The sequence below is a fragment of the Chiloscyllium plagiosum genome, chromosome 24 (genome assembly GCF_004010195.1).
Source record: "Chiloscyllium plagiosum isolate BGI_BamShark_2017 chromosome 24, ASM401019v2, whole genome shotgun sequence".
NCBI classification, from domain to species: domain Eukaryota; kingdom Metazoa; phylum Chordata; class Chondrichthyes; order Orectolobiformes; family Hemiscylliidae; genus Chiloscyllium; species Chiloscyllium plagiosum.
In genome coordinates, this window is record NC_057733.1 from 476,444 (window position 1) to 489,666 (window position 13,223).

The window sequence follows — 13,223 nt, forward strand, 5'->3', positions numbered from 1 at the left end:
CCCTCCCCCAAGTCCCTCCTCCCTACCTTTTATCTTAGCCTGCTTGGCACCCCCTCCTCATTCCTGAAGAAGGGCTTATGCCCGAAATGTCGATTCTCCTTCTCCTTTGATGCTGCCTGACCTGCTGCGCTTTTCCAGCAACACATTTTTAAGCTTTCATTCTTTCTGTTAATCTGTGCAATTGGGTTTATTTTGGTTTGCTAACAACAATCTGTTTCCATTTGGTTTTCTCACAAGAATGCAAATAGGATTGTTCTTTTGAACATTTTTATTTTGCTTTTGGCACAGCTGGCTCTTGAGGTTCATCCATTGGAAACATGGTACAGTATCGCTGCTACCTTGCTAGTTTGTTTTTCTGACTTCATCTTATGATTTGTGATGGATGAATTTCTGACTATTGCTCATTCTGAAATAATAATTTGGAGATGCCAATATTGGACTGGCGTGTACAAAGTTTAAAAATCACACAATGCCAGATTATAGTTCAACAGGCTTATTTGGAAGCACTAGCTAGTGCTTCCAAATAAACCTGTTGAATTGTAACCTGGTGTTGTGGTTTTTAATTCTGAAATAGCTTGCAATATCCAAAACCTTTCAACTTGATAATATTTTCCATTGAATTATATGTACAGAACAATAGGAGTCCATTCAGCTCATCATGCCATTGTAGGCTCTTTAAGGTGTTGTTAGTCCCACTTCCTTACTCCTCTCCCATTGCGCTCACTTTTTTTTCTTATGCAGTATATGTCTAATTCACTTTTGAAAATTATCAGAGTCTACTTCCACTGACCTTTCAGGCAGTATTTTACTGATAATCGTAACTTCAGAAAAATTTGTATTTGTCTTCTTTGGCTTTGTGTTAGTTATCTTAAATCTCTATAATCTGGTAACCAATCCTCCAATCAGTGAAGATGGAGTAAATATGGAGAAACTCAGATCAGTAGCCTTCATAATTAAGTCTATTCAATAAGGCTAGCACAGATGATAAAATTTATCTTGTTTTGAACTTGACCAATGTGTTTGATTAACTCACCTTCCATATTATTAGTTTTACATTTTGTGAAGTGGTTGTTTCTGATAATTGGGGTTGAGGAGAGGACAAGGGCATAGAATTGGAATCAAATGCATTGCCTTTGCTGTTAGAGTGTAAAATGTCTCCATTGTTGTGGTATGGGATGTGTATTCTCTTCCCTGTATTGGGAAGGAGCTTATGGTTAACGACTTTTTGCTTGCTAGAGCAAATAGTGGTTGTTCAAAATATTTTTGCAGTTTTTTCTAAGCTCCCTGAAGAATAAAATCTCTTGTACCAACAATCATTTTCAGAGATTGTTATTCTAGATTTCTTAGTTGTAAAACGCACCTCCTCTCAAAACTTAATTTCTAAATAATCTTAGTGGTTTATCTAAACTGTGTTGCTATTGTTTACATATGCCAGGTATTGCAAGCTGTTGTAATTAAAATATCGTGGGATATGGGCTGGGTGCTGGCAAGTGGGACTAGATTAGGTTGGGATGTCTGGTCGGCATGGACAAGTTGGACCGAAGGTCTGTTTCTGTGCTGTACATCTCTATGACTCTATCTGCCTTCCAGCAAGATCGTGACTGATCATCTGATTCAGTAAAATACTACAAAGAACTGTGGATGCTGGAGATCTGAAACAGAAACAGAAAAACATAGGCAAAGATACGAAATGCAGACAGGGTACTGCTTTGCAGAAAACTTGAGTTCTCTCCAAAAAATAACTCTGAGCTTCCAGTTGCCTGACATTTCAATGCATCACAGTGTTCTCTGGTCAATATTTCTGTCACAGGCATGCTGCAGTGTTCCAGTGAGCCTCAACGCAAGCTTGAAGAACAACATCTTATTTTCCACTTGAGGACCCTACAACCTCTTGGACTCAACATTGAATCAAATAACTTTTGAACCTGATTCCATTCTTCCATGTTTTCTACTGGCCCCGCATCTGGTCCTGTTATGACGGGTTACATTGAGCATGGTCATACTCCTTAGGCATATTATCATGTTATATAGGTTGCATTCAATATAGCTCACTCATTTCTATTAACTCTTATTAACAGTTATTAAGCTTTACGTCTGTCCTGGTCTGCTTTCAATAATCTAGTTTGTATACCCCATTCATATCGTTGTCTTTCTGGATTCCACCTTCACCTATTCACCCACCTCTCTCCCCAGCCCCACACTCAACTGCACTTTCAGCATAAACAGTGTTTTCCTAGCTGTTCTGATGAAGGGCCAATGGACTCAATATTTACTCTGCTTTCTTCCCACAGATGATGCCAGACCTGCTGAATTTCCCCAGGAATTTCTGTTCTGATCCAACTCAGTATCTTGTACCTGTTTTTTACTGTTAAATCTCGACTTAGGTTGACCCTTAACACACACGTAAAGGATACGTGACTGTGAGATTGCTTTTATTTTGATTAGGTTAGATTAGTTTAGATTCCCTACAGTGTGAAAACAGGCCCTTTGGCCCAACAGGTCCACACTGATCCTCCAAAGAGGAAACCACCCTGACCCATATCCCTCTGACTAATACACCTAACACTGTGGGCAATTCAGTATGGCCAATTCACCTGACCTGCACATCTTTGGACTGTGGGAAGAAACTGGAGCATCTGGAGGAAACCCACGCAGACACTGGGAGAATGTGCAAACTCCACGCACAGTCACCCATGGCTGGAATCGAGCATGCGTCCCTGGTGCTGTGAGGCAGCAGTGCTAGCCACTGAGCCACCGTGCTGCCCTTTTTTGCTTGTATTCAAGGGGAGGGTGCCCAGTCAAAAGCTAGGCGAGCATTTCCAATGATCATCAGTTACAGCAGGGTTTTTATACACTCTCATAAGCAAGTTCCATGTGACCATATGATTAAAGTGACTTGCATCATAGTATAGAGTTCATCACTTTTCAACTGCCTCCTCAATACTGTTAGTATTATCTGGTCAATAAGAAGAACAACATTATACAATTAACATTCATTTTTGAGTAATGTTGTCTTATCGGGATTAACTATAGGAACTAACCTTTCATTGTCTCCTTTGCTATAATTCAGTATCTGGTGTCACCCTCATTGTGGTTACACTTTAAACGAGGGATGGAGGTGGCCTTTGCAATAGTTACAACTGCTGACAGCTTAATTGATATTTGTCATTGAAGTAAGCTTTAATTCTAAGTTGATGAAATATAATGTGCCAGCAAGCCTAGCAATCTATAATGGTCCTTTTTCAATATTCTCACATTCCTGCTATCCTTTGATCCCTTTCGTCTTAAGAACTATTCCTACGACTTTCTTGGAAGTCCACAATATTTTCGCCTCAACAGTTTCGTTACTCTTTAAGTGAAGAAATTGCTCCTCGTATTTTTCAAAAAGGCCTTCCCTGTGACCCCCAGTTCTGAATTCCTCATTCATTGAGAACATCCTATTAGAATTTTATAGATTTCTTAAGAGATTCCCCCCCCCCCCTCCCCATTCTTCTCAACTCTAGTGAATACTGACCTAACCATATTAGGGCAGCACAGTGGCTAGCCCTGCTGCCTCACAGCACCAGGGACCTGGGTTCGATTCCAGCCTCGGGTGATTGTGTGGAGTTTGCACATTCTCCTTATGTCTGTGTGGGTTTCCTCCGGTTTCCTCCCACAGTCCAAAGATGTGGAAGTTAGGTAAATCGGCCATATTAAATTGCCCATAGTGTTCAGGGATGTGTAGGTTGGATGCATTAGTCTGGGGTAAATATGGAATAATAGGATTGGGGAGGTGTTCTGGGTGGGATATTCTTTAGCGGGTCGGTGTGGACTTGGATCAAATTACCTGATCCTATGATTTCTACTATTCTAACTAATCAGTCACTCCCCATACATCAGTCCCATTATCCCAGGAATCAGTCTGGTAAACCTTCTTTGCTCAATAGCCAGAACATCTGTTTTCAGATGAGGAGACCAGCGCAGATACTCCAGGTGTGGTCTTACCCTGTACAGTTGTAGCAAGACATCCCAGCTCCTAAACTGAAAATGTCTTGCTATAAAGGTCAACACATCAGATCTGAAGATGGGTCACTGGACTCAACGTCAACTCTGTTTTCTCTCTGCAGATTCTGCTAGACTGGTTGAGTTTCTCAAGCAGTTTCTGTTTTTGTTCAAATCTCCAGCATCTGAGTTTTTTAAAAAATTCTGTACCATTTACCTTTTTCACCTGCTGCATCAGCATGCTTACTTTCAGCAGCTGATGTAAGAGGATACCCAAGTTTCATTGCAACTCCCCATTTTGCAATCAACAACATTTAGATAATGTATCTTTGCCAGTTTTTGCTACCTAACCTCTGGCATCTAAGAATCAAATGAAAACAGAAATTGCTGGAGAAACTCAGCTGGTCTGGTGGCATCTGTGAAGAGAAATGGAGAGTGCAGGAGGGCATGCCAGGAACAATGCTAGATCATAGAGCCATAGAGATGTACAGCATGGAAACAGACCCTTCAGTCCAACTCATCCATGCCGGCCAGATATCCAAAACTAATCTCGACCCATTTGCAGCACTTGGCCTCTTTCCCTCTTAAACTCTTCCTATTCACATACTCATCCAAATGCCTTTTAACTATTCTAATTGTACCAGCCTCCATCACTTCCTCTGGCAGCTCATTCCATACACGAACCACCCTCTGTGTGAAAAAGTTGTCCCTTGGGTCTCTTTTAAATTTTTTTCTCCCTCACCCTAAATCTATGCCCTCTAGTTCTGGATTTGTGCACCCTAGGGAAAATACTGAGTCTGTCTATCTATGCCATCAATGCCCCTTATGATTTTATAAACCTCTATAAGGCCACCCCTCAGCCTTCAATGCTCCAGGGAAAATAGCTCCAGCCTATTCAACCTTTCCCAATAGCTCAAAACCTCCAACCCTGGCAACATCCTTGTAAATCTTTTATGAACCCTTTAAAGTTTCACAACATCCTTCCTAGAGGAAAGAGTGGAGAATTGCATGCAATATTCCAAAAGTAGCCTAACAATGTCTTGTACAGCTGCAACATGACCTCCCAACTTCTGTACTCAATACTCTGACCAATAAAGGAAGGCATACCAAACGCCGCCTTCACTATCCTATCTACCTGCCACTCCACTTTCAAGGACCTATGAACCTGCACTCCAAGGTCTCTTTGTTCAGCAACATTCCCCAGGACCTTACTATTTAGTGTATAAGTCCTGCCCTGAATTGCTTTTCCAAAATGCAGCACCTCAAATTTGTTTATATTTACTCATATGTGAGGAATAAGAGAATGATCGGGAGAAGGTAGGGCCGATCAGGGATAGTGTAGGGAACTTGTGCATGGAGTCTGAACAGATAGGGGAAACCCTAAATGAGTTTTTTTTTTGCTTCAATTTTCACTAAGGAAAGGGACCTTGTTGTGAATGAGAACTTTGAGGAGCTGGGATACAGACTTGAACAGATCAAGATTGATGAAGTTGATGTGTTGGACGTTTTGGCAAACATTAAAATTGATAAGTCCCTAGGCCAGACCAGATTTATCCTAGGCTGCTCCAGGAAGCGAGGAAAGGAGGTTGGTAAGCTGCTGGTGAAGGTCTTTGCTTCCTTATTCTTCACTGGAGAATTGGAAGCAGGTGAATGTTGTTCCTCTTTTCAAGAAAGGTAATAGGGAAATCCCTGGCAATTACAAACCAGCCAGTCTTGCGTCTGTGGTCAGCAAGGTTTTGGAAAGAATTCTGAGGGATAAGATTTATGACTATTTGGAAAAGCGTAGCATGATTAAAGGCAGTCAGCATGGCTTTGTGAGAGGCAGGTCATGCCTAACTAATCTTACTGAGTTCTTTGAGGAGGTGACAAGACAGGTCGATGAAGGTCAAGCAGTGGATATGGTGTATATGGACTTCAGCAAGGCATTTGATAAGGTTCCCCATGGTAGGTTCATTCATAAAGTCAGGAGGTATGGGATACAGGGAGATTTGGCTATTTGGATTCAGAATTGGTTGGCTGACAGAAGGCAGAGAGTGGTTGTAGATGGAAAGTATTCTGCCTGGAGGTCAGTGGTGAGTGATGTCCTGTAGGGCTCTGTTCTTGGCCCGCTGCTCTTTATAGTTTTTATAAATGAGGAGGTTGAGGGGTGGGTTAGTAAATGACACAAAGGTTGGAGGTGCCATTGATAGTACTGAGGCTATTGCAGGCTGCAGCACGACATAGACAGGATGCAGAGCTGGGCTGAGAAATGGCAGATGGAGTTCAACCGGGATAAGTGCGAAGTGATGCATTTTGCAAAGTTGAACTTGAAAGCTGAATATAGGATTAAAGACAGGATTCTTGACAGTGTGGAGGAACAGCAGGATCTTGGTGTTCAAGTACATAGGTCCTTCAAAGTTGACACCCAAGTGGTTAGGGTTGTGAAGAAAGCATGTGATGTTTTGGCTTTCATTAACAGGGGTGTCGAGCCTAAGAGCTGCGAGGTTTTGCTGCAGCTACTGGGCCTCTTGCTGAGATATTTGTATCATCAATAGTCACAGGTGAGGTGCTGGAAGACTGGAGGTTGGCTAACGTGGTGCCACTGTTTAAGAAGGGTGGTGAGGACAAGCCAGGGAACTGTAGACCAGTGAGCCTGATGTCGGTGGTGGGCAAGTTGTTGGAGGGAATCCTGAGGGACAGGATGTACATGTATTTGGAAAGGCAAGGACTGATTAGGGATCGTCAACATGGTTTTGTGCGTGGGAAATCATGTCTCACAAAGTTGATTGAGTTTTATTTTGAGGAAGCAATAAAGAGGATTGATGAGGCCAGAGTGGTAGATGTGATCTATGTGGACTTTAGTAAGGCATTTGACAAGGTTCCCCATGGTAGAATGGTTAGCAAGGTTAGATCTCAGGGAATATAGGGGAAACTAGCCAGAACTGGCTCAAAGGTAGAAGACAGAGGGTGGTGGCAGAGGGTTTTTTTTCAGACTGGAGGTCTGTGACCAGTGGAGTGCCACAAGGATCCTCTACTTTTTGTCATACACATAAATGATTTGGATGCAAGCATAAGAGGTACAGTTAGTAAGTTTGCAGCGAAGAGGGTTACCTCAGATTACAACAGGATCTGGACCAGATGGGCCAATGGGCTGAGAAGTGGCAGATGGAGTTTAATTCAGATAAATGCGAGGTGCTACATTTTGGGAAAGCAAATCTTAGCAGGACTTATACACTTAATGGTAAGTGCTAGGGAATGTTGCTGAACAAAGAGACCTTGGAGTGCAGGTTCATAACTCCTTGAAAGTGGAGTTGCAGGTAGATAGGATAGTGAAGAAGGCATTTGGTATGCTTTCCTTTATTGGTCAGAGTATTGAGTACAGGAATTGGGAGGTCATGTGGCAGCTGTACAGGACATTGGTTAGGCCACTGTTTGAATATTGCGTGCAATTCTGGTCTCCTTCCTATCAGAACAATGTGAAACTTGAAAGGATTCAGAAAAGATTTACAAGGATGTGGCCAGGGTTGAGCTGTAGGGGGGGGCTGAACAGGATGGGGCTGTTTTCCCTGGAGCCTCAGAGGCTGAGGGGTAATTATGAAAGGCATGGAGAGGATAAATAGACAAAATCTTTTCCCTGGGGTCGAGGAGTCCAGAACCAGAGGGCATAGGTTTAGGGTGAGAGGGGAAAGATATAAAAGAGATCTCCGGGGCAACTTTTTCACACAGAGGGTGGTACGTGTATGGAATAAGCTGCCAGAAGATGTGGTGGAGGCTGGTACAATTGCAACATTTAAGAGGCATTTGGATGGGTATATGAATAGGAAGGGTTGGAGGGATATGGGCCGGGTGCTGGCAGGTGGGACTAAATTGGGTAGAAATATCTAGTCGGCATGGATGGGTTGGACTGAAGGGTCTGTTTTCATGCTGTACATCTCTATGACTCAACAAGTCCCTGGTGAGACCACACTGGAGAGAAGGTGGAAGAGAGGTGACAAGGTAATGAGAGGCATGGCTAGAGTCAATAGCTAGAGACTTTTCGCCAGGACAGGACTGACTGGCACGAGGGGTCATAGTTTTAAGATATTAGGAGGAAGGTATAGAGATGTCAGAGGTAGGTTCTTTACACAGAGAGTTGTGAATGCATGGAATGCGTTGTTAGTGTGGTGGTAGAAGTAGAGTCATTAGGAACATTTAAGCGACTGCTGGACATGCACATGGACAGCAGTGAATTGAGGGGTGAGCGGTTAGGTTTTTTATTTTAGGTTAGGAATAACCTCGGCACAACATTGTGGGCCAGAGGCCCTGTTCTGTGCTGTACTTTTCGATTGTTCTATGTCCTTAACTCCATTTGCCAATCCTTGCCCCATTGGCTCATCTGACCAAGGTCCCCTTGTACTATAAGGTAACCTTCTTTGATGTTCACTGCACCTCCAATTTTGGTGTCATCTGCAAACTTACTAACTATACCTTCTATGTTCACATCTAAACTATTTATATAAATGATGAAAAACTGTGGACCCAGCACAGATCCTTGTGGCACACCACTGGTCAAACACTTCAATCCTCCAACATCCCCCTTTGAGCCAGTTCTGTATCTAAATAGTTAGTTCTCCCTGTATTCCACGAGATCTAACCTTGTTGACCGGTTATCACTAGGAACCTTGTCGAACACCACCCTGAATTCCACACAGATCACGTCTGAAAATGAGGTGTCAACCTAGTGAACCTATGAAGCCGGACTACTTGCATGCCAAACAACGTAAGCAGTAAGTGATAGACAGAGCTAAGCAATCCTATCCCACAACCAACAGGTCTAAGCTCTGCAGTACTGCCTTGTCCAGTTAAAAATGATGATTAAACAATTCACTGGAGTAGGAGACTCCACAAATCCCCTCCTCCTCAATAATGGAAAAGCCCAGCACATAACTGCATAATATAAAGCTGAATCATTTGCAGCAATCTTCAACCAGAAGTACTGATCAATCTCAGCCTCAGAACATTAGAATATTACAGTGCAGTTACAGGCCATTTGGCCCTCAATGGTTTCGCAAGTTGGTGCAACAATCTGAAGCCGATCTAACCTACACTATTCCATTTTCATCCATATGTCTATCCAATGACCATTTAAACACACTTAAAGTTAGCGAGTATACAGTCCATTCCACGCCCCTACTACTCTCTGACTAAAGAAACTACCTCTGACATCTGTCCTATATCTATCACCCCTCTACTTAAAACTACATTCCCTTGTGCTAATCATCACCATCTGAGGAAAAAGGCTCTCGCTGTACACCCTGTCTAACCCTCTGATTATCTTCTATATCTCCTCTAGTGGTCGCCAGCATTACTGATACCAGTCTTCAGCCAATTTGATTCAATATTTGTGATATCAAGAAACAATTGGAGCCATTGGATACTGCAAAGACTATGGATCATGATAATATTCCAGCAAGACTTGTGCTTCAGAACTTGTCACTGTCGTAGCCAAACTGTTCCAGTACAATTACAACACTGGAATCTATCCAACAATGTAAAACCTTGCCCAATTATGCCCTGTATATAAAAAGCAGGACCAATTCAATCTGGCAAATTACCACCCCATCAGTCTACTCTCAATCATCAGTAAAGCGATGGAAATTGTCATCAATGGTGCTATCAGGCAGCACCTTCTCAGCAACAACCTGCTCAGTGACACCTAGTTTGGGTTCCACCAGGGCTATTCAGCACTTGATCTCATTAGCACCTTGGTCCAAACATGGACAAAAAAGTTGAATTCCAGAGGTGAAGTGAGAGTGACAGTCCTTAACATCAAGGCTGCATTCAACCAAGTGTGGCATCAAGAAGCCTTAGCAAAGCTGGTATCGGAGGCAAACTCTCCACTCCTGGCATATAAAAAGAGCTTATGTTCAACGTCGACTTTCCTGCTCCTTGGATGCTGCCTGACTGGCTGTGCTTTTCCAGCACCACACCTTCTGACTCTGATCTCCAGCAAAGCAGTCCTCACTTTCTCCTGATATAAGAAGATGGCTGATCTTCAACAATCACAACCATCTCAGCTCAAGGACATCTCTGTAGGAATTCCTCCATAGTATCCTCAGCCCAACCACCTCCAGTTGCTTCATCAATGACCTTCCCTCCGTGATAAGCTCAGAGTGTTTGTTGATGATTGAGTGTTCAGCAGTATTTGCGACTCCTCAGATACTGAAGCAGTCCATGTTCAAATACACCAAGATCTGGAAATATTCTGACTTGGGCTGACAAGTAGCAAATAAAATTCATGCTCCATGTATAGCAGCTATGACCATCACCAATAAGAGACAATATAACCAGTGCTTCTTGATATTCAATGGTGTTACTATCATGGAATCCCCCACTATCAACCGGTTGTCAAACGATACAACGGGTTATAGATCAGCTGCAGATATGAGTGGAGGAATGGCAGATGGAGTGTAATCTGGGTAAGTGAGTTGCTGCACTTTGGGAGATCAAATGTTAAGGAAAAGTGTACAATTAATGCCAGGATCCTGAAACGCATTGATGTTTAGAGGGATCTTGGGGTTCAAGTCCATCGTTATCTGAAAGTGGCCACTCAAATAGATAGAGTAATAAAGAAGGCATATGGCACGCTTGTCTTTATTGGTCTGGGAATTGAGTACAAGAGTTAGGATGTCACGTTGCAGCTTAATAAGACTTTGTTTAGGCCACATTTAAGAGTATTGCATTCAGTTCTGGTCGCAACATTACAGGAAAATGTGGAGGCATTGGAGAGAATGCAGAAAAGTTTACCAGGATGCTGCCTACATTAGAGGGTATGATTTATAAGGAGAGGCTAGAGAACCTTAGATTTTTTTGTCCCTGGAGTGGCAGAGGCTGAGGGAAGACCTGGTAGAAGTCTATAAGTGATGTGAGGGGCATATTTATTCATACAATATGTAGTAGGAGTCTGGAACGCACAGCCAGGGTGGTGGTGGAGGCAGATATGATAGGGGTGTTTACGGGACTTTTAGATAAACACATGAATATGCAAGGAATGGAGGGATATGGACCAAGGGCAGATAGAAGGATTAGTTTAATTTGCTGTCATGTTTGGTTGGCACAATGGCTCAGTGGTTAGCATTGCTGCCTCACAGCGTCAGAATCCTGGGTTCGATTCCAGCCCCTGGTGACTTTGTGCAGTTTGCATATTCTCTCCGTGTCCATGTGGGTTTCCTCCAGATGCTCTGGTTTCCTCTCTCAATCCAAAAATGTGTACGTTAGGTGAATTGGCCAAACTAAATTGCCCATAGTGTTCAGGAATGTGTAGGTTAGGTGCATTATTCAGGGGTAAATATAGAATATATAGGTAGGGGAATGAGTCTGGGTAGGTTACTCTTCGGAGGGTCAGTGTGGACTTGGTTGGGCCAAATGGCCTGTTTCCACATTGTAGGGAGTCTATGATTCAAAACATTCGTGGGCTGAAGGGCCTGTTCCTATGCTAGACAGTTCTGTATTTTATCCTGGGGATTGCCATTGGTCAGAAACTCAGCTGGACCCACCACATAAACCTATGGCTAGAAAAGCAAGTCAAAGGCCAAGAATGCTGTGGTGAGTAACTCATTTCCTGAGCTTCCTGCCTCATCAACAAAAGCCTGTCCACCATCTACAAGGCACAAGTCAGGCCTAGATGGGTGCAGCTCCAAAAATACTCAAGAAGTTTGATATCATTCAGGACCAAACAGCCCGCTTGATTGGCAGCACATGCACAAACCACACTCCCTCCACCACTAATATACAATACTCAGTATTGTGGATTATTTACAAGATGCACTGTAGAAATTCACCAAAGATCTTCTGATAGCACCTTCAAAACCCACAACCACTTCCATCTAGAAGGACAAAGATAGCCGATACATGGGAACACCACCATCTTCAAATTCCCCTCCAAGCCACTTACCATCCTGACTTTGGAAGTTTCTTCACTGTTGCTGGGTCAAAATCCTGGAATTTGCTCCCAAACCGCATTATGGGTCAACCCAAAGCAGATGGAGTACAGCGGTTCAAGAAGGCAGCTCACCAGCACTTTCTCAAGGGTGATAAATGCTGGCCAGCGAGCAATGCATACATCCCACAGATGAATAGGAAAATACAAAGTTGGAATAATTTTCAATATTTGATTTTCAATCTGGGGGCATAGTCTAAGAATTTGAGCTACACCATTTGGGAGATATGTTAGAAAGCACTTCAACATGCAAAGAGTAGTGGAGGTTTGGAGCTGTCTTCCTTAAATGGCAGTTGATTCCAATTCAGTTGTTAAATTTAAATCAGGATATCAAGGGATATGGGCCTGGGGCAGGCATATGGCGTTGGCCCACAGATCGAACATGATCTTATTCAATGGTGGAGCAGGCTTGAGCGGCTGAATGGCTGCTCCTCCTATGCCACCACTTGGGCACTTGACATACCACTACATGGATCAATAATGATTTTTCTTAGAGTTATAGAGATGTACAGCATGGAAACAGACCCTTCAGTCCAACCCGTCCATGCCGACCAGACATCCCAACCCAAACTAGTCCCATCTGCCAACACCCAGCCCATATCCCTCCAAACCCTTCCTCTTCATATACTCATCCAAATACCTCTTAAATGTTGCAATTGTACCAGCCTCCACCACTTCCTCTGGCAGCTCATTCCATACACATACCACCCTCTGCGTGAAAAAGTTGCCACGTAGGTCTCTTTTATATCTTTTCCCTCTAACCTTCAACCTAGTTCTGGACTCCCCGACCCCAGGGAAAAGACTATGCCTATTTATCCTATCTATGCCCCTCATAATTTTGTAAATCTCTATAAGGTCACCCCCTAGCCTCCGACGCTCCAGGGAAAAGAGCCCCAGCCTGTTCAGCCTCTCCCTGTAGCTCAGATCCTCCAACCCTGGCAATATCCTTGTAAATCTTTTCTGAATCCTTTCAAATTTAACAACATCTTTCCGATAGGAAGGAGACCAGAATTGCATGCAGTATTCCAACAGTGGCCTAACCAATGTCCTGTACAGCTGCAACATGACTTCCCAACTCCTGTACTCAATATTCTGACCAATAAAGGAAAGCATACCAAATGCCGCCTTCACTATCCTATCTACTTGCGATTCCACTTTCAAGGAGCTATGAACCTGCACTCCAAGGTCTCTTTGTTCAGCAACACTCCCTAGGACCTTACCATTAAGTGTATACGTCCTGCTAAGATTTGCTTTCCCAAAATGCAGCACCTCACATTTATCTGAA

At 43.2% G+C, this 13,223-nt stretch overlaps 1 protein-coding gene across 2 annotated transcripts in view; it reads left to right on the forward strand.

Moving 5' to 3' along the window:
* Positions 1-13,223, forward strand: part of adprh (ADP-ribosylarginine hydrolase) — a 24,508-nt gene that overhangs the window by 4,948 nt on the left and 6,337 nt on the right. The window contains exon 1 of one of the 2 annotated variants that reach the window (XM_043714271.1): positions 9,963-10,418. The exons of the other annotated variant lie outside the window; for it this stretch is intronic. Within the exon in view, the coding sequence (XP_043570206.1) occupies positions 10,403-10,418 (16 nt within the window). The 5' untranslated portion in view covers positions 9,963-10,402. Of the gene's footprint in view, positions 1-9,962; positions 10,419-13,223 lie in introns of those variants that run through there. 2 annotated transcript variants of the gene reach the window in all.